The following is a 21,043-nucleotide window of genomic DNA, read 5'->3' as shown; positions in this document are numbered from 1 at the left end:
AAAAAAAAAAAAAAAAAAAAAGAAACGTCTGTTGATTTGGAAGCTAAATCTTAGAGCAGTGACATCATAGGTGCTGTGGCTGTGTCTAGAAACCACTACTTTCAGGGAAACTACATGTAGCTCCCAGCACTATTCATGGGAGTGGACTTATATCTCCTGGCACCTGGGGCTCCAGGGCCTGATAAGCAAGTAGCCCACAGGATCATGTGGGAAACAAGATCTGTGGTCAGTAATCTGAGGCCATGAAACAGCCTCTTTTATAAGGTAGGTGACATTCTCGTAGATATATCCTCTGCCATTAATGTTTTATTAGTGCCTTAACTCTCCAAGAACCCAGAATTTTTTTATCCTGCTGATTTCTGCAAGTGTCATCAGGCCTGAGCCATGTCTGGTGGCCCCCTCTAGCTGTGGTTGTTGGTAATTGCTGGTGACATTGCCCTGCTAGCCGCACTGTCAGAATGGTATTGTAAGAACTCAAGAGTTCACGAGATATACCAAGACCAGTCAAGTGGTGACACCTGACAGGTTCACAGCCCAGCTGGACCACCTGGGGCTGCCCTATCTGACTGGATGAAGGCAGGTGTTGGGGAGAGGGGCTGGAGCAGGCATCACATTTCTCACTTCTTGACATACTTGTGCAGCCTCCTCCAAAACTGCCCAGTGGAGTATTCAGTCTGGAATTTCAAGACTTCGTGAATAAATGGTAAGTCTTCTCCTTTTTTACTAGAAGGGCGCGTACCCTTGATTGTTCAGGCTCCTGGGATGGGGAGCCTGACCAAAGCCACCAGCTTTGCCCTTCCCTTCCATGGATCCTTGCCTGCTACCCTAGCACTCGCTAGAATGCCTGGGTTCCTGTAACTTGTCTAGCTGCCGTCGCTGCTTGACACTTGTTCTCATGGATTGGCTTTTTGACTGTTGTTGAATTCAGGATTCATTAACTTGTTGTGGGCATGGTACCCAGGTAGATGAGGAAGGCTTGGGTACCCCTCAGAGCCTATAGCACGTAGCTGTTGGGCATGGAAACATAAGCCGTTTTTACTGGACCCAGTGTCAGGCAGTAGCTCTCACAGTATCTTCTTTCCTTTCAGTTTAATAAAAAACCCTGCCGAGAGAGCAGATTTGAAACAACTCATGGTGAGTACATTTATTTCTGATCCTTACAGTGCCTCTTTATTTATCTGGTCTCTACTCAATCATCTGTCCAGTACAGCCATTCCCTGCTCTGCCCTGACCATTGTAGTCCAGCTGAGCCTGCTTTATTTATCCTCTGAGTTTAAAGGAAAAGCTGGGATGACCTTACATCTAGGATGTTGGAGGAAGCCTGATAGACCTTTCCTTTAATTGTTGTTGTAATGTCAGTATTCAGAAGGGTTACGTAACTCAGGTAAAGAGTACATTTCTTTTTGGACAGTTACCCTTTCCCTTGCTCTCTCCTAGTTTTTCCCTCCCGCTCTCAACTTATTTTGGTGCCTATCTAGGAGTTTGAACTGAGAGCCTGTTCCTGAGCTGCTGTCTCTAAGTTTCTTCTTACTCAAGGCTAGCACTCTACCACTTGAGCCACAGCTCCATTTCCTGCCTTTTTGGTGCTTAGAGATAAGTCTTCATGGACTCTGCCAGGCTGGCTTTAAACCATGATCCTCCTATCTCAGCCTCCTGAGTAGTTAGGATTACCTGAACAGGCATGAGCCCCCAGAGCCTGGCTTATGATGGGAATTTTCTAATACTGACCAGCTCAACTAACATTTAGCATTCCCGAGTCTCATGTGGAATCATGGGGTTGTGGAATGCAGGACTGGACTTAGATGCCTTGAGTAGTCCGCACACTGTCCACCATTTCCTTTGTCCCTTCTAACAAGCTGTGAGGTCTTAAAGGCAGAGTTCCATCCCTCTCTCCTCACTTTACACTGCAAGAGGAGCTCAGGAAGGTGAGTGAGGGGCCTCCCAGCTGGCTCTTGGCTGCTCTGGGATGGATGCTAGGAGCTCCTTCCAGATGTGGCACAGGTGTTAGAACTGAGACACTGGATATTCCTTCTTGTGGTTTAGCACACTTCCTCCTCCTGTCTCCTTGTGTTGCAGGCTCATGCTTTCATCAAGAGATCTGATGCTGAGGAGGTGGATTTTGCTGGCTGGCTCTGTTCCACCATTGGCCTCAACCAGCCCAGCACACCAACACATGCAGCCAGCATCTAAGCCTTTAGGCAGCAGTGAAGATCAAATCCTCTGCCGGGTGGTGTGCCATGTTGCTTTCAGGCCTACTTCCCATGCTTGTCACTGTTCAGACGTGTGCATCTCACCTGTGACAAAGGATGAAGAACACAGCATGTGCCAAAATTGTACTTGTGACATTTTTGAAATTATTGTCTTTGTTACTATTGTTTTCCCTCAGTGGATTGGCTTTGTGCTTGGGGCTCTTTGTGTGTGTGTAGATGATCCAGACCCATGCCAGGCTGAGGTCCAGTGAAACTGGTGATGTGGCCCTTGCTGACACTGGCACTGCTGTTCCTGCCTGACACTTGGGCAGATTCTTAGAAACATGGGTGGTACAACCTCTCAGTGGAGGAGAGGAAGAGACCCCACAGGCAGTGCATGTGGAGCATGCTTCGCTGCTATGATAAATGAGCATCACACAGTGTCCATCATCTTAGTACGTTTTGCTTTTGATGTAGAATCGAGCCGCTTCATCACAAGCTAGCCAGAGCCCTCCACTGCCATGATAGTCAGGGCTTCACCAGGCTTGTCTACTGTGACTTCTGGTTGTTTCTATATTTATTTTTCAATAGACTGTGCGGGGTACTTAGTGGTATATGTCTCTTTAAATTTGGATTAGTGTTTCCAAAATGCTGATATTTTGAATGTCACATGGATCAAGGCATTAAAACGTCAGATTTCTATCCCTGCCCCCATTCAAGCACCAATGCTATTGTAAACGGGTATAGTGCCTAAAAATTGTATGAGAATCCTTTTAATCATTTTAATCCAGATGTTTAACAAATCTAATCTCTTATTCTAATAAAAATACTGTCAACTTAAGGGATGGAAGATGTGTGTTCTTTTATATAGGCTATTCAGTTTCTCTAGTGTACAAGAAGCAGCCTTGTCCTGACGTCATGAAGGAGGCGGCTGAAGGCTGGTTCTCCATTGTCCTGCACTGGGAACAAGTCCACTGCAGTGCACTAATGGGGGGTCCCTGCAGGCTCAGTCTTCGTGCTGATTCTTTTCACGTAGTATCCTCAGTGTGATTTATAATCACTTTGCCTGAACCTGTGAGCAGAGCCTATCTTTTCCTCTCATCCCTTCATGAGGGAAAAGCCACACTGGGGATTGGGAAGAGGTCCAGATCATAAGCCACTGCTCTCATTTTCTAAAACAAGAGCTTAGCTGGAATCTAGGTACTGGTGTCTATCATCCTAGCTACTCAGAAGGCTGAGTTCTGAGGATCACGGTTCAAAGCCAGCCTGGGCAGACAATACAAGAGACTGTTACCTCCAGTTAACCAGCAAAAAGCCAGAACTGGCACAAAAAGTACCTGGGTGGAGGCACAACTCAACTGAAAGAGCTCGGAAGCCAATTGTGTACTGAATAATAGCAAGAGACCTGAGTTCAATTACTGGAATCAGCAGAGAGAAAAAAAAAAAAACCCTAGCTGTATCTCAAAAGCTGTGGGGACTCCACAGTAAAAGTAGGTACTCAAAGATACCTACCAAATTGTTTCTATTCTAAAAATGAAACAGATATTTTTATGCATGTATTGCATATACACATACTTTGGTTTAATCTCTTTCAACGAAGAAAATGAGCTGGGTGCTGGTGGCTCACGCCCACAATCCTAGCTACTCAGGAGGCTGAAATGTAAGGATCAAGGTTCAAAGCCAGCCCAGACAGGAAAGTCTATGTGACTCTTATCTCTAATTAACTACCAGAAAACTATGTTGGTATGGCTCAAAGTGGTAGAACGCTAGCCTTGAGCAAAAGAGCTTGAGGACAGTGCCCAGGACTTGAGTTCAGGCCCCACAACTGACAAAAAAAAAAACAAGAGAAGATGGATAGACAGACTCACAGGTCATTGTGTAAAGAAAAAAAGGGCAACAGTGTCAGTGGAGAAGCATGAGAAAGCCAGCACTGAGCTGGGCACATTTCTCTCCCTAGAAAGGTATTGTTGAGTGTGAGAGTGGTGGAAAAGGGGAAAAAATTGCTCAGTGCAGCTTTTTTCTTCATCACAGGGGTTTGACTTAAGGGGCTTGCTCTCTTCCCTTTGTCATTTCATGGCAGGTGCTTTATCACTGGAGCCATAGCTCCACTTCTAGCTTTTCCACTGGTTAATTAGATAAGAATCTCTTGGACTTTTTTTTTTTCCTTTTGCCAGTCCTGGGACTTAAACTCAGAGCCTGGGCTTTGTGCTCAAGTCTAGCACTCTACCTTTATTTTTGTTTTTTTGGTCAGTTGTGGGGCTTGAACTCTGGGCCTGGGTGCTGTCCCTGAACTCTTCAGCTCAAGGCGAGCGCTCTACCTCTTGAGCCACAGCCCCACTTCCAGTTTTCTAGTGGTTTATTGGAGATAAGAGTCTCACAAACTTTCCTGTCCAGGCTGGCTTTGAACCTGAACCTCAGATCTCAGCCTCCTGAGTAGCTAGGATTACAGGTGTGAGCCACCAGCGCCCGGCTGCACTCTACCTCTTGAACAAGCCACAGTGCCACTTCTAGCTTCTTCTGAGTAGTTTTTTTAGAGATACGAGTCTCATGGACTTTCCTGCCCAGGCTGACTTCAAACTGCATTCCTCAGATCTCAACCTCCAGAGTAGCTAGGATAACAAGTGTGAGCCACCAGCACTGGGTTGCTTGGACTTGCCTTGCATGCATGAGGCCCTGGGTTCGATTCCTCAGTACCACATAAGCAAAAAAGAAAAAAGCCGGAAGTGGCACTGTGGCTCAAGTGGTAGAGTGCTAACCTTGAGCTGAAGAGCTGAGGGATAGCGCCTAGGCCCAGAGTTCAGGCCCCACAACCGGACCCAAAATAAAATAAATAAAATAAAAACTGAATCTCACCGGGGATTGTGGCTTAGTGGTAGAGTGCTTGCCTAGCATTCATGAAGCTCTGGCTTGATTCCTCAGTTCCACATACACAGAAGCCAGAAGTAGAGCTATGGCTCAAGTGGTAGAGGGCTAGTCTTGAACAAAAGAAGGTCAGCAACAGTGTCCAGGCCCTGAGTTCAAGCCTCCAGACTAGCCAAAATAAATACATTGAAGCCAGGTGCGAATGGCTGTAATCCTAGCTACTCAAGAGGCTGAGATGAGGATTGTGGTTCAAAGCCAGCCCGGGTAGGAAAGTTCATGAGACTCTTACCTCTAATAAACCACTCACAAAACCAGGAGTGGTGTTGTGGCTCAAGCAGTAGAGCACTATCCCCAGAGTTCAAGCCCAATGACTGATACAAACAAACAAATAGAATCTCAAGCCAGGTGCAGGTGGCTCACACCTGTAATCCTATCTACTCTGGAGGCTGAGATCTGAGGATCCCCAGTGTGAAAGCAGCCAGGCAGTCTGTGTGACTCTATATCCAGTTAATCACCAAACAGCCAGATGTGGTGTTATGGCTGTAGTGGTAGGGCACTAACTTTGAGCAAAAAAAGCTTAGGGACTGCACTCGGGCCTTGGGTTTAAGCCTCAGGACTGGCACCCCCCCCCCCAATTTTTTTTTTCCTTCAATACACTTTTTTTGTTGTTATTGGTTGTGGGACTTCAACTCTGGGTTTGGGTGCTGTCCCTGCACTCCAGCTCAAGGCAAGCACTCTACTGCTTGAGTGACAGCATCAGTTCCGGTTTTCTAGTGGCTTATTGGAGATAAGAGTCTCACAGATTTTGCTGCCTGGGCTGGCTCTGAACTGATTTCAGCCTCACAAGTAGCTAGGATTACAAGTGTAAGACACAGGCCCCTGGCCTTATCTATAGTTTCTAAGCTCATTGTGCAAGCAGTGTTTCAAAGTAAATAAGGTAACAGCTACACAAGTTTCCAAGGCTGAGGTGTCAGTATTCTTAAGTGGCCACACCCTTCCTTCTTCATCATCTTTCTTTCCTAAACTGTAACAAGGACTCTAGGCATGCCTTTCGCTGATTTTCTTTTTTTGGCCAGTCATGGGGCCTGAACTCTGGGCCTGGGCGCTGTCCCTCAGCTCTTCAGCTCAGGGTTAGCGCTCTACCACTTGAGCCACAGTGCCACTTCTGGCATCGAACCCAGGGCCTCATACATGCAAGGCAAGCACTCTACCACTGATACCTTCACAGCCCTGATTTTCTTAAAGAGGGAGGAGGCACTGCTAATTGGGAAGGCCACTTGTTTTTATTAAACTCCACCCTTTTGGCAAATGCCAGACTTTTGTTTTTGTTGGCTGGTGATGAGCTTTGAACTTGGGTTCTGGGTGCTGTCCCTGAGCTCTTTGCTCAAGGTTAGGACTCTTGCCACTTTGAGCCATAGGACCACTTTCGAGTGGTAACTGGAGACTGAGTCTCATGGACTTTTCTGCCACAGCTGGCTTTGAACTCTGATAACTCAGATTCTGAGCAGCTACGATTACAAGCATGAGCCACCAATGCCCAGCTTGCCAGGCTTTTTCAATAATATTTCAGAGGAAAATTTATGGTTTTCTTGTGTGCTTGAACGCCGGGCCTCATGTTCTCTCTCAGCTTTTTTGCTCAAGGCTGGCTATGGCTGTCTGACACTCTACCACTTGAATCTACCTCCAGTTCCAGCTTTTTGCTGTTTTTTTTACTGATAAGTGTCATAGACTTTTCTGCCTAGGATATCTTCCAACTGTGATCTTTGGATCTCAAGCCTCCTGGATGGCTAAGATTATAGGCATGAGCCATTGGCATCTAGAAAAAAATTTCTTTGGATACAGTTCTGAATCTGATCATAGACCACACTATCCAAACTGCTCAGTGTTAAGAGACATGGAATTTTACAATTTCTATCAGTAACTTTTGTCAAAACATTCTGAAGCTTGAGTTATTGATGCAGCTATTTGTACAGTTCCACACTTTCAATTGGGTCAAAGGGCCATGGGCAAGATGATTTCTTTGAAAAGAGAAAATGCCTGAGATGTACACATTCAATTCATATAACTGACCCTGGCTTTCATTCCCCTTAGGAGTCAGATTCCTCTTCTTCCTCTTCCACATCTTCATCCACCACATGGCTTCTTGTGCTCAGCTGCAGTGCAGTCTGGTTGATCGATGCTTCGTTGTCTACATGCATTAACATCTGTGAGTGAAGACATAGATGAGGAGGAATAATATTGGTCTCAAGACAGGAGATTCAGGCTAGGGGCTTTTTCTTTTTTTTTTTGGGTCCGGTCGTGGGGCCTGAACTCTGGGCCTGGGCACTGTCCCTCAGCTCTTCAGCTCAAGGCTAGTACTCTACCACTTGAGCCACAGCACCACTTCCGGCTTTTTAAAAAAATTTTTGCTTATATGGTGCTGAGGAATCGAACCCAGGGCCTTGAGCATGCAAGGCAAGTGCTCTACCACTGAGCCACCTTCCCAGCCCCTAGGCTAGGGGCTTTTAACTCAAAGCACAGCACTTGCCTAGCAAGCTAAAGGACCTGGCCCTAGATTTTACCAGAATGTTAGGATTTACAAACATGGTTCTTCTAGAAAGCTCTAACAGAAGAATTACACAAAAATGGCTCAATTGTCATATTTAGAAAAGATTTTACTGACTTCTTTGATGGCAAAACTTGCTAATTGAGAGATGAGAATTCAGACTCATCTTTTAGCACTGTTTTTTAGCTGAATTCATTTTTTTTGTTTTGTTGGTTGTGGAGCTTAAACTCTGGGTCTGGGTGTTGTCCCTGAGCCTCTTTGTGCTCAAGCTAGTGCTCTACCGCTTGAGCCACTGTGCCACTTTCAGTTTTTGAGTGATTAATTGGAGATAAATATCTCACATGCACATTTCTGCCCAACCTGTCTTTAAACAGTGATTCTCAGATCACAGCCTCCTGAGTAGCTAGGATTATAGGTGTGAGCCACCGGTACATGGCTAGCTGAATTTATTTTTTAAATTTAGGGAATAGTAATTTTTGTAATCATACGTATGTGTGTATGTATATATATATTATATATGGCTTTATATATTGAATATAGTATACCCTTATGCAAGTAGAAAAAAATTTAGTATTTCAAGACCAATTTGTGTACAATACCAACTCAGATAGTAAACTGGGACAACTCCTCTTTTCCAAAGCTGACATCACAGTTAAAGTTTCACAAATTTCAAATTATACAAATGTACATAAAAACACCAGTAACAAGCCGGGCGCTGGTGGCTCACACCTGTAATCCTAGCTACTCAGGAGGCAGAGATCTGAGGATCGCAGTTCCAAGCCAGCCTGGGCAGGAGAGACCGTGAGACTCCTATCTCCAATAAACCACCAGAAAACTGGAAGTGGCGCTGTAGCTCAAGTGGTAGAGCGCGCTCGCCTTGAGCTGAAGAGCTGAGGGACAGCGCCCAGGCCGAGTTCAAGCCCCACGACTGACAAAAAAAAAAAAAAACACACCAGTAACAGCAATATGTCATTCAACAGTAACAGCAATGGCATTGCAGTTTCTGCTGTCATTTGAACAAAATTCTAGACATTTGGCATACTCCATTAAAAAAGAAAAAAACCAACAACAACATGAAGTTAGGCACTGTCCACTCGTGTCTGTAAACCTATCTATACAGAAAGCTGAGATCTGAGTATCACAGTTGGAAGCCAACCTAGGCAGAAAAATCCATGAGACTTTTATCTCCAATTAACTACTAAAAGAGCTGGAAGTGGAGCAGTGGCTCAAATGGTAGAGCATTAGCTTTGATCACAAGAAGTTCAGGAATTGTAACCCTTTTAAAATAATATAAAAAAATTTTAAGTAAAAATATCACAGAGTACAGCAAGGTCCTATTATTGTGGTACCTGGCACCACTGGGGGCGGGGGAGGTTATTACTGACAGTTTTTTTTTTTTCTGTCGATGGTGGGGCTTTAACGCTTGGGCGCTGTCCCTCAGCTCTTCAGCTGAAGGCGAGCGCCCTACACTTGAGCCACAGCGCCACTTCCGGTTTTCTAGTGGTCTATTGGCAATGAGAGTTTCACAGACTTTCCTGCCTGGGCTGGCTTTGAACCGTGAACCTCAGATCTCAGCCTCCTGAGTAGCTAGGATTACAGGCATGAGCCACCAGCGCCCAGGTGACTTTTTTTTTTGGGTCCTGAGGCCTGAACTCTGGGCCTGGGCACTGTCTCTGAGCTTCTTTTTGCTTAAGGCTAGCACTCTACCACTTAAACCACACAGCACTACTTTAGGCTTTTTCTGTTTATGTGCCAGGCCTTTTCTGTTTATGTGGTACTGAGGAATTGAACCCAGGGCTTCATGAATGCTAGGCAAGCACTCTACCACTAAGCACATTACCAGCCCATTACTGACATTTGAACTGAGCCTTATGCTTGCTAGGTTTGCTTGTTCAGTTGGCACTCTTTACCACCTGAGTCTCACCTCCAACCAGGCTTTTTGCTGGTTAATTTGAGATGGGGTCTTGTAGGCATTTTTGCCCAGGTGGCTTTGAACCTCAATACTCTAGGTCTCAGCCTCTAGGATAACTAGGATTATCTAGGTGACCACCGTGACTAGCTCTGTTTTCTTTTGTGCTAGTGCAGGGACTTGAACTCAGGGCCAGAGCACTGTGTCTTAGCTTTTCCCCTCAAGGCTGGTGTTCTACCACATGAGCCACAGTTCTATTTCTGATTTTTTTTTTGCCGGTTGTGGGGCCTGAATCCTGGCCCTGGATGCTGTCCCTCAGCTTTCAGCTCAAGGCTAGCATTCTACCACTTGGGCCACAGAGCCACTTCCAGCTTTTTCTGCTTCTGTGGTGTTAAAGAATCGAACCCAGGGCCTTATGCATGCAAGGCAAGCACTCTACCATTGAGCCACCTTCCCAGCCCATATTTCTGATTTTTTTTGATGGTTAATTGGAGATAAAGTCTTGGATTTTTTTCTGCCTGGGCTGCCTTCAAACCCAGGTCCTTAGATTTCAACCTCCTAAGTAGCTAGGATTACAGGTGTGAGCCACTACAGCATAGCCACTTTTTTTTTTTTTTAAATTAACTCTGCAAGTATCACTTGGAAAGAAAACATTCTAGAGCAGCATCATTAAAGAGTTCTGTTAAACTGGAATAAGATTCAACAGATTTATAATACAGTACATTTTCCTACATCTAGATTTCTATAGGATAAAATTTAAAAGGCACTGATTGATTCCATTTTTTCTAGCAGAAGACCAAAATATGACAGGACACAGCTTTGTAAATAAAAATGTACTTTCAAGCTTGAAGCTAGTGGTTCATGCCTATAAACCTAGCTACTCAGGGGCTGGGAATATGTCTTAGTGGAAGAGTGCTTGCCTAGCATGCATGAAGCCCTGGGGTTCAATTCCTCAGTACCACATAACCAGAAAAAGGCAGAAGTGGTGCTGTGGCTCACATGGTAGAGTGCTAGCCTTGAACAAAAGAAGCATAGGGACAGTGCCCAGACTGTGAGTTCAAGCCCCAGGATCATGAGGCTGAGATCTAAGGACCACAGTTTGAAGCCAGCATAGGCAGAAAAGCCCAGCACTGGCACAAACCAAAGGAAAAACCACAGGGACAGTTCTAATAGCTTATTAGACATGAGTCCCACAGGTTTTCTTGCCTGGGCTGGCTTCAAACCATGATTCTCAGATCTCAACCTCCTATAGTTAGGACTGCAGATGGGAGCCACCAGCACCTGGCTTTGACCTCACTTATTTTTGAGTCTTACAGATTACTCACAAAGCAAGTTATTCCTAGGTAAATCTCGTCTCCCCAGGGTTCATCTGGGTGGCTGAGGTAGTAAAAGTATAACCAGTTTGGAGGAGGGTGGACTATTAGCATCTGCATCATAGACTAACGTGGAGTAGCCGTCTTATTAAATTTGAAAATTCTACTGGGAGGGCTGGTGATGTAGCTCATTAAACTATCAAATGTAAGGTTCTGGGTTCAATCCCCAGTACCAGCACTAAAAGGGAGAGAAGACAGGGTTGCTTAGCATGTGGGAAGACATGGCTTCAAACCTTAGCACTTCCCAGAATCCTCTGGGCTGCATAATTTGCTTTAAGGCAGTATTTGTCCATGCAAGTGGCAGGGAGCAGAGTGGACTGTGCATTCCTTGTCCCAAGGGCTATGCTTGTTTGAACTTACATCATGTGACTGTTCAGGTACAGGATGAGAAGTTGTCATCTCATCCCCTCTTCTACAATTGATCATTGACTGGAGGGCCAGTTCTTCAACCTAGAAAAGAAGAGTTGAGGTCACTTTGCCAGGCTACTGATGTAGATAAATTTGTGGCTGGCACCATGAAAAAGGATTGAAAGCTCTCATTTCTGTGTGAGGGAACTTTTCATTTTCCCTGACTTTTACAGAGAAGCAAAGACTCCAGCCCTTTTCCTTTGAACTGTACAGATCTTCCAACTAAGCCACAGGTTTCCAATTCCCCAGACCTAGCAATCTGGGAGGAAACACCAAATGTGCCAATGTAAAGGTGATATTCTCTAGGTCCAAAAGACAGCTGAATTTCCTTGGTGTGAACCTGATTACTCAGTAGAGAAAGTGAAGGCAGAAAGAAGAGAAAATGGTAGAAACAACAGGGTATTAGGGGGGTGAGGTCTCATCAACACATAATCATTAGATAATTGTAGAAGTTGCAGTATGTTGCGGTGCAAGTCACTGTAGGCTATTAAAACTGCCTTAATGAAAACTGATTATTTTTGCTACGTCTCAAGTGCTTATAAACCCTTTTCTGTTTATTAAGAGCTTTGGTAGGGCTGGGAAGGTGGCTCAGTGGTAGAGCGCTTGCCTTGCATGCCTGAGGCCCTGGGTTCGATTCCTCAGCACCACATAAGCAGAAAGAAAAAAGCCAGTAGTGGCACTGTGGCTCAAGTGGTAGAGTGCTAGCCTTGAGCTGAAGACCTGAGGGACAGCACCCAGGCCCAGAGTTCAGGCCACACAACTGGACCCCCCCCCCAAAAAAAAAAGAGCTTTGGTAACCCTGGTGTCATTTCGACTTAAAAGAGGTGGTCAGGATCATCTCCCGGAGACGGAATGACCCCAGGGGTAGAAGGTAACCCAGGCCTTCCTCAACTACCAGCCCCGAGAATGCCAGTCTCTGGAACACGTTCCTCTCCCCGCCCTGGGTTATTCCTGTGCATGGTGGGGAGATCTGCAGAATCCCTTCTAGCTTTCCGATATTAGGTGCCTATGCAAACTAGAAGAGAGTGGCTCAGGAGCAGGAGGGCGGGCAGGGAGCAGGTCTAGGCGGACCTGCGGGAGGGCCCTAGGCTTGCACGCGGGCAGGGTTCGCGGGGGAGGAACTGTACTTGTCAGAGATCCCTGGGTCAGGCCAGAGCTGCAGCATGGGGGCTCTGAGCGGAGTGGGAAAACAATCGCGGAGCAAGCTCCCCGGGAGATTCAGCTCCAACGAGTTCGAAAGACGCCAGGTCCGCGGCACTAGGCCAAGTGAAGGCCGGCGCACGGGGCTGGGCTCACCTTGAGGCGGTTCAGCTGGTCGTGAAGGGCGGCCTTTAACCGAAGCAGCGTCTCCTCTTCCTTGCGCAGCTCCTGGAGGCGGCTAAGCATGGCCGCTGTTTAGAAGCCCCGCCGGCTTCCCGTGGTCGCTCGGCGATGACGCCATAGGCGGGCGCCGGAAGCGCACCGGCCCAGCAGCCATGTTGGAAGAGGCTTTGACTGTGCGCGCTATTACCTAAAGACGGGAGATAATCGTTGACGGATCAAGACGTTTTAAGATCTCTACGCTTCAAGAAGCGCCAAAAAGCACACAGAACACGACGCTAGAGCCGTCTCTGGTTTGGTTTTCTTTCCCCCGATACCGATTGCCCAGCGAAGCTAGCCAACTCCTGTGACTCGTGAGCAATTGCAGCTCACTTCCGGCGTGCCGGCGTCACCCGCCGGCGCTCGTGCAACGACCGGAGCGCACTGCCACTACAGTTCCGGCTTTGAACTGCCGCTGTCTTCCGCCTCGGAAGGATGGGCTGAGAGGCGGGACTTCACTGCGCCAAAGCACTATGTGTGGCGGAGCACACAGCACCACCCTTAAGGGAGCTGGACCCCAAAATTCTGGGTCACAGAAATAAGAAAAGTTGAGTAAATGGCCAGGCACCAGTGGTCACGCCAGTAATTCTACTCTGGATGCTGAGATGTGAGGATCATAGTTCAAAGCCAGCCTGGCCAGGAAAAGTCCATGAGACTCAGATCTTAATCACCACAAGGCCAGAAGGGGCACTGTGGTTCATGTAGTAGTGCTAGCTTTGAGCTCAAGAATTCAAGACCCATAGCCGGGCGCTGGTGGCTCACGCCTGTAATCCTAGCTACTCAGGAGGCTGAGATCTGAGGATCGAGGTTCAAAGCCAGCCCGGGCAGGAGACTGTGAGACTCCTATCTCCAATAAACCACTAGAAAACCAGAAGTGGCGCTGAAGCTCAAGTGGTAGAGCGCTCACCTTGAGCTGAAGAGCTGAGGGACAGCGCCCAGGCCCAGAGTTCAAGCCCCACGACCGACCAAAAAAAAAATTCAAGACCCACGACAAAACAAAAAAAGTAAGTGTGGCTTAACTACACTGGGAACACTTTTTTGTACCAAGTTGGCTCTGGAAACAGCAGGGTGCTATCTAGCCAAGGAAAGCTAATGGACAGGGAGAAGTAAGCTGATTTGTAGGCAACTCCAAAATGCTATCTTGTGAGGCCTCCTCACTTCCTTTGGGGGGGGGGGCACACACACAAAAAACGTGCCTGATGGACTTCATAGTTTAACTATAGGGATGGGAATGTGGCTTAGTGGTAGAGTGATCGCTGAGGCCCTGGGTTCGATTCCTCAGCACCACATAAGCAGAAAAAAAAGCCAGAAGTGGCACTGTGGCTTAAGTGGTAGAGCGCTACCCTTGAGCTGAAGAGCTGAGGGACAGCACCCAGGCGGAGTTCAGGCCTCCCCCCACAAAAACAAAACCCTGGGTTCCATACCTGTTATCACATCAACAAAAGCAATGTGGCTCAAGTGGTATTTGTATGCTGGCCTCGAGCAAAATAAACTCAGGGACAGCTCCTAGGCCCTGAAAATTCAATCCCCAGGACTGGCAGCAACAAAAAAAATAATAAAAAGTAGTAATAAAAACCGGTAGAGCAGGGCTGGGAAGGTGGCTCAGTGGTAGAGCGCTTGCCTTGCATGCTCAAGACCCTGGGTTCGATTCCTCAGCACCACATAAGCAAACAGAAAAAAGCCGGAAGTGGCGCTGTGGCTCAAGTGGTAGAGCGTTAGCCTTGAGCTGAAGAGCTGAGGGACAGCGCCCAGGCCCAGAGTTCAGGCCCCACGACCGGACCCAAAAAAAAAAAAAAAAAAACCGGTAGAGCATAAATCCATGCTCCATTTACCACCAAACTGTAATGTAAGGGGAAATTAAAGACTAGAATTAGCAAGAGGCATTAAATTGTAAGGAAAAGTCACAGCACACCCAAATGATGTTTTTCACTGCATCTTTGATCTGGTCTTTATTCAACTAAGCTGTCCCATATCATGACCTTTATATAATGAAACAGATTGTAATAGTTTATGCAGCAGGCTTCTTTTCTTCTGTGGTAGCTTTCTTTTCAGTCGTTGGTTTCTTTTCAGTTGGTTTCTTGGTAGCAGCTGCCTTTTTTCCCACAGGCTGCTTCTGTTTTTTAACATCAGCAGCCTTCTTTCCTTTCTTACTCACCGCGGGCTTCTTCTCTCCAGCCCTCTTTTCTGCAGCGGCCTTCTCATCTAATTTGGCTGCCAAAGCTGCTGCTTTCTTCACTCGGATTTTGTGCTGCAACAGATTAGCCAGAAAAGTTTAAGAATCTTTAAAAACTAAAACACAAACTAGCCTTGCTATATGACTAGAAGCAATGTATCACTTACATTTCTTGCCTGGCGAAGAATGGTGTTTCGGCGCATGGTCTTTGCGTATGGGTTCAGTTTCAACATGATTCTCAGGTTTTTCAGTGGGTTCTTCTTCAGGACTCTGCGAATAATCTTCTTGCTATAAAATCAGACAAGTTTATCAACATTTTATGTACATTATGTATATGCTTAAAGAACGAAGTTTCAAGTGTGAGAATTATGTAAATCAACATCAACTTTACCGTGGTGCTCTAAGGGCTCTTTGGATCTCTGGGCTTTTCAAGATTCTGCTGAGGTCTGTATTCAACATCTTGTGCATAGGAAGGCTGAATGAAAAAGATTGAGAACAGATGCCTGAATTCTCATGAAAGTAAGTATCAAGTGTTTATAGTCTTTGACCAGCTAATTCTCTGGAACTCAATTTCTATCACATTATCATTTCTAATAAACAAGGATCTACACTTAAGTGCGTTGTTTTGCAAATAAGAGAATGAAGTTACTCTTTTTAGTGAACAATGAAACTCACTTATAGTTACTCTTGAGGGAGGCAGCTTTACGCCAAGTGCCATACAATTCATCCAACTTCCGGAAAGCACTTTCAGTCCAAATGCAGAAACGTCCCACATGACCACCAGGAGCAAGTTTTAAAATGTTTAGTTTGCTGACATTAAGCAAAGTAATTCCTTTTAAACAGAAAGAAGAATTAGGGGCCCTGTATTTCAACACAATAGAAATTTCTAGTTTATCATGCTATACTAAAGATCTCAGAACCATCTTACTATATGAAGCAGTTAACCAGCAATCAGAACTTCCACAAAATCATGCATTTCAGAAACACGGACCATGAAGTGGAATCTCATCATAGTGAAAGCTGAGCAAGCTAGCATGGAATAGGAGGGTAATCAAAATATACTACAAGGATTACCAGGGATGTTTCTGAAGGCCTTTATGATTCCATTGTCTTCATTATAGATGATGCAGGGGCCCTTGCGCTGGATACGCCTGCGGTTTCTCATTTTGCCCTTGCCAGCTCTCATTCGCTGAGAGGCATAGACCTACAAAGTGAACAGTTTTAGGAATTGCAAAGTCTCTTCAACAAATTGGCAGTTAAAAACACATTTCAACTTTATGCATATTCTTAATGACATGCCTTTGTCATTCCCTAGATTAAGACAATAACTATTTACATACCACCCACACAGTATAATCTAGCAATGTATTGTAGATTATATTCAATTGCCTCATTTTATCTTGGACACATGAGCAATTGAGGATCTTATGAGGGACCTGTAACCAATGCGAAGTCCTTTAAACATCTCTTGGTGGTTACAATGTATACTATATGTACTTATCAAGGACTACATTGCAAATGTGCGTATTAAACCTACCTTCTTGATGTCATTCCAGGCTTTCAGTTTCTTAAGAAGCAAAACAGCCTCCTTGGTCTTCTTGTAACCCTCAACTTTATCTTCGACCACCAAAGGAAGTTCAGGTACTTCCTCAATTCGATGACCTGACAAAGCCAATCCAATACTAGTTATTCTGCTAAAAACTTTATACATACATTCTACCAAAGCAAAATGGCTAGAAATCTGCCCAAGATCAGAATTTCCACAAATATCATGTGTGTCAGAAACACGGACCAATTAAGTGGAATCTCATCATTTGGGCCAGTATGCAGGCAATTATGAACAAGGTTTAGAAAAAATAGTGTTTTGTACCAACACTATAAGAAATATTATAGCCAGGTGCTGGTGGCTCACTCTACTTGGCAGGCTGACATCTAAGGCCCATGGTACAAAGCCAGCCTGGGCAGCAAAATGGGTGAGATGCCAATCTCCAATAAACTACTCACAAAAAGTCTTTAGCAAAAGGTCAGGGAGAGAGCCCATGCCCACAGTTCAAGCCACAAAACTGGCAAAAATAACTATTACAAACCTTTAGACATGACCAATGCTGGTAAGGCTGAGGCGGCCAGGGCAGAACAGATGGCATATCGCTTCTGGGTTGTGTTCACTCTACGGTGCCAACGACGCCAGGTTTTGGTTGGTGCAAACATGCGACCTCCTCGACACATCTATTTACTGAGTTAAGAACTACAGGCAAGGAATTTGACTTAGTAGTAGAGTGCTTATCTAGCACACATGAAACCTTGGGTCAGATTCCTCAGTACCATGTAAACAGAAAAGGCTATAAGTGGTGCTGTGGTTATGGCAGAATTCAAGCCTTGAGCAAAAGCAGCGCAGGGACAGTGTCCAGGCCAAGTTCAAGCCTCAGGACTGGCAAAAAACAGAACTACTGTACACTGTGGTATAGTTGTGGCTCATGTAGTAGTGACGGCCTCAAGCTAAAAGCCAAGTGAGTGTGGGAGGCAGTCAGGTCTGGTACCGTCATAATAAAAATGGTTCTCTCTCAGATTTTGGAAAATAAAGTTATGCCTTGCTCAGTAACAATTTTCGTCAACCTTCTGAACCAGCTTACTGACAGCAGGCAACTGTCGCCGAGAACAGAGTAAGACGCAAATTACGACATCATTGCAGGCAAACATGTATGTAAAATGAAGCCTTTTCTCTACGAGACTAAAGAGAATGTTTTAATCCCATTCGTCTACAGCAATGTTTACTAGGTATACTTTGGATCTAAATTTGCTTCAAAATACATTAATATGAGTAAAGCAGATCCAGCCTGGTAAGTTCCACGGAAAGGTGATCAATGTTCATAGTGAAACAAAGGATACATTTCCAAAGGCACCCTGGCCAGAACGGTGGGTCCCACCACCTCGAACTCTGGGAATACGAGCTACAGCTCTGCCTGTACCCCAAGACTCAGCACTGGTCTGATGACCTAAAATTGGGAAGAAATAGATACGTTTTAGCTACTTAAATTACACTAACCTATGACTTACTACACATGGTAACAACCAGCGTCAGAATATCCAAAAAAATCATGCGGTTCAGAAACACGGACCAATGGAGTGGAATTTCATCACTACTGTAATGAAGCTCAACAGTACCAATCCATAGGGGAAATACGAACAAATCCATACCTGCTAATTCACTGACAGCATAAGGCTGCCTGTTGTTTTTACGCAAGTTGGTATGAACAAAGTTCACAATATCTGGTCGAATAGGAGCCTTGAACACAGCGGGTAAAGTGACATTTTTGCCAGATGACTCCCCCTTTTCGGAGTACACTGATATCAGGGGACGAGCACACGCCTTGAGGAGGAAAAAAAAAAAAGACATTACTTCTTTGATCTCCCATACAAGTCCACTCGACTGTCCCTTGATGTCTGCCTTAAGTTCTCACCCTTAAAGCTCGACTTACCATGATCCTTCTCATCTCCTTCAGGTCTCTCTAGTCAGCTGAATGCCTAAAAGTCCCTATAGCTACTTATTGTAATTCAATGTTAACTACCTTTGGTCCAATTCAACTTTGATCCCTGCATCAGGATAACTACATCTTATTCTGTTCCTGTCTTCCAGGCATAGGCAGTAAGTCATCCTATGTATCATAAAGTCACACTGAGTTAGCTGACAGAGTCAAACACTTGAGGGACAGAGAGCAGAAAAACTAATCTAAGCAAATACAACAACCAGAAAGCACTTTTATTTAAAATCCAAAGTTGAATAAAGATAAACACTCAACAACAACAACAATGCAAACATTCTTTCCCCTTTATCAAACCCTTACCCTAAATGAAGGAAATATACCTTACTGGGCAGCACGTGAAGCTACAGGCCCCAAGTAAGACTGGCCTTCAAGCCTCCCGCCCCTAGTTGCGTGTCCAGGCTGCCTGTGGGTTCCATTCCTAGTAAGAACCCAAGTTCTCTAAGATCCCAGACAAAGGCAGGATCCTACAATTCCTCAGAGCCGCGCCGCGCGCTCCCGGGGCGCTTCCGGGCGCGTCCGGTGCCGGGACTCACACGTTGCCTCTAAAATGGCTGCCGAGCTGCCGCACACCCCGACTGGCCCAGCAGGAACAGACGCCTTCAGACCTCATCTCCTCCCCACTCCTGTCCCCGTAGCTTTTAGTTCAAGCCTCTGCCCTTCCCTACGAACCCCGGGACTGGGCGAAAAGGCCCAGCGAAGGGAGACCTCCACTCACCATGGCGGGGAGAGGAGAAGGCCACGCTCCTCTCGACCCGGCGGCTCCTACAGGAAAAGGAAGTGCCTACCACTCCCACTCTATATGTAACCCTCAGCCCGCCCCCTACACCCTGCCCCGCCTCGGAACCAACACGGAGACCCCAAAACACCTATGCATAACACCCAAAAAATCCAGAAGCGTCCCATTGATGTATGCGTAGGAGAGTATCTATTTATTTACTTTCCAAAGTTAATAATGAGGCTTAGAGAGAGAGGGACTACTTGTGGCGGATTGATCCGTAGGAGGGCGTGGCCAACCCTCAGGAGCCTCGATTCTTTTCTAACTCACAAGTACGCTGATTGCTTCTTTCAGCTCATTTCTCCCTGGCGGAGTGGGAGAGGGTTCTAGACTAGGAAATAACACTTACGTGATGAAGACAACGACTTTTTAAAGACACGGGCCGACACCCGGACCGTGGTGTGAAAGTAGTTCCGGCGGGGCGGGGTCGCGGCCTCGGTCAGCGGCGGCTCTGGCGCCAAGTTCGGTTTGGCGGCTCCGGACCGGAGTGAGGCCGGCGTCGCCATGTGGGCCGGCAGCAACCGAGCGGCCCGGGACTTTTACACCCGCCTTCTGCAGTGAGTCGCACTCTTCCTGTCGATCCCGGGGGGGACCTGGAATAGCGCTTCTCCCTGTGGGCATCCGCAGCCCGTCCCTCCAGGTCTTTTGCCAGGCTCTCGAGGCGGGCTCGCTGCTCGGGTGCGGGGTGAGGCCTATCCAGAAAAACAGAAACACCCTAGGTTTTCATAGAGGTGAAAGGTGGCTCATCCCGCAGACGCGCACACCCGTGGAGTGGAGGCAGCCCCCAGGATGGAGGCGCGTTTCCCCTGTGGATTCATTTGTCTTTGGCTGTCGATCATCATCGTTTGTAATGGTGATGAAATGGGCATCAGGGTTTAAAGGGGATGGGGAGTGGGGGTGTTATTTCTGTTAAGGTCTGCATTCTAGGTAAAAATCGAGCTCCCTGGTTCTCAAGTTTGAGCGTGCTTCAGCCTCACCTGAAAGCTGTCAAATCCCAGAGTGCTGGACTCCACCTCCAGGGGGTTCTGATTTGGTGGGTTCGCAGAATTGACCTATTCTGATTCAAGATAGCAACTATGCTGTTGAGACGTCGCAGATGAAGCACTACGGATGGGAAGCCTGTTATTTTCTAAATGGCACGTGTGTGTGTGTGTGTGTGTGCCAGTGTGCCAGTCCAGGGCTTGAACTCAGGGCCTGGGTGCTGTCCCTGACATAACATACATACATACATTTGTTTATCTATTTTTGTTCACATGCTCTTCCTCTTGAGCTACAGCTCTACTTATAGCTTTTTGGTAGTTAATTGGAAATAAGAGTTTGAAGGACTTTTCCTGCCCAGGTAATTTTCTTCTACCGGAGATCCTCAGGTCTCAGCTTCCTGAATAGGGTTACAAACACTGCCAAACTAAATGCCTCAATTTTTCATTGTCGCTTTTTTCTTCATTTTCTTTTTAAAGAAACCATGTCTTTGCAGCCTATAGACCTCTATTTAGTTGTTTTTAACTGCTACATAGCATTCTATGATTGTTTTATGTTTTCTTTAGCCGCCCCCATTGTTACAAGTGAATACTTACCTATTTTGTAAGTGTAATTAGTCTTTGTCTCCACCTGTAAGCACCAAGTTTCTTTTACTTCTCTTGTATCCTTCAGTGTCTGTGTATCCAGTTGCCTACTGAAAAAGTTTTATGTGGAATCTCAAAGTCACAAGAGTGACATACTCTTTCCTTCCTAAATTGATATTTTACTACTGAATTCTGTCTTTGAGTTAAGAGTTCTAAATTTGAAGCTGAATTCCAGTGGCTTATGCTTGTAATAATCCTAGCTACTGAGGAAGCTAAGATCTGAGGATCTCGGTTCAAAACAAACTGGGTAGAAAAGTCCTACCAGTGAAAGTCAGAAGCAGAGGTG

The 21,043-nt window shown here is 46.0% G+C and overlaps 3 protein-coding genes across 3 annotated transcripts in view; 1 reads left to right on the top strand and 2 right to left on the bottom strand.

Annotated features, from left to right (window-relative positions):
* The window catches only part of Map2k1 (mitogen-activated protein kinase kinase 1), a 66,193-nt gene extending 63,165 nt beyond the window's left edge, over positions 1-3,028 (top strand). Inside the window, exons 7-9 of the mRNA XM_013010172.1 lie at positions 642-703; positions 1,089-1,134; positions 2,077-3,028. Coding sequence (XP_012865626.1) covers positions 642-703; positions 1,089-1,134; positions 2,077-2,190 — 222 coding nt within the window. The 3' untranslated portion in view covers positions 2,191-3,028. The remainder of the gene's footprint in view (positions 1-641; positions 704-1,088; positions 1,135-2,076) is intronic.
* Snapc5 (small nuclear RNA activating complex, polypeptide 5, 19kDa) lies at positions 2,217-12,778 on the bottom strand. The gene is made up of 4 exons (XM_013010173.1): positions 12,583-12,778; positions 11,239-11,328; positions 7,122-7,255; positions 2,217-2,294 (listed from the first exon to the last, which is right to left on the bottom strand). The coding sequence occupies exons 1-3, from the start codon at positions 12,670-12,672 to the stop codon at positions 7,139-7,141; spliced, it is 297 nt and encodes a 98-aa protein (XP_012865627.1). The 5' UTR covers positions 12,673-12,778; the 3' UTR covers positions 2,217-2,294; positions 7,122-7,138.
* A 1,784-nt stretch (positions 12,779-14,562) lies between these two features.
* On the bottom strand, positions 14,563-19,641 carry Rpl4 (ribosomal protein L4). The gene is made up of 12 exons (XM_013009904.1): positions 19,485-19,641; positions 19,406-19,440; positions 19,076-19,141; positions 18,014-18,185; positions 17,705-17,811; positions 16,906-17,044; positions 16,356-16,480; positions 15,893-16,022; positions 15,494-15,650; positions 15,210-15,293; positions 14,986-15,106; positions 14,563-14,893 (listed from the first exon to the last, which is right to left on the bottom strand). The coding sequence occupies exons 1-12, from the start codon at positions 19,639-19,641 to the stop codon at positions 14,654-14,656; spliced, it is 1,533 nt and encodes a 510-aa protein (XP_012865358.1). The 3' UTR covers positions 14,563-14,653.
* Positions 19,642-21,043: the final 1,402 nt, after the last annotated feature.

The sequence above is a fragment of the Dipodomys ordii genome, unplaced genomic scaffold, assembly GCF_000151885.1.
Source record: "Dipodomys ordii isolate 6190 unplaced genomic scaffold, Dord_2.0 Scaffold11, whole genome shotgun sequence".
In the NCBI taxonomy this organism is placed as follows: domain Eukaryota; kingdom Metazoa; phylum Chordata; class Mammalia; order Rodentia; family Heteromyidae; genus Dipodomys; species Dipodomys ordii.
Note: the sequence above shows the minus strand (reverse complement) of the source record. Positions and strands in the feature narration are given on the sequence as shown.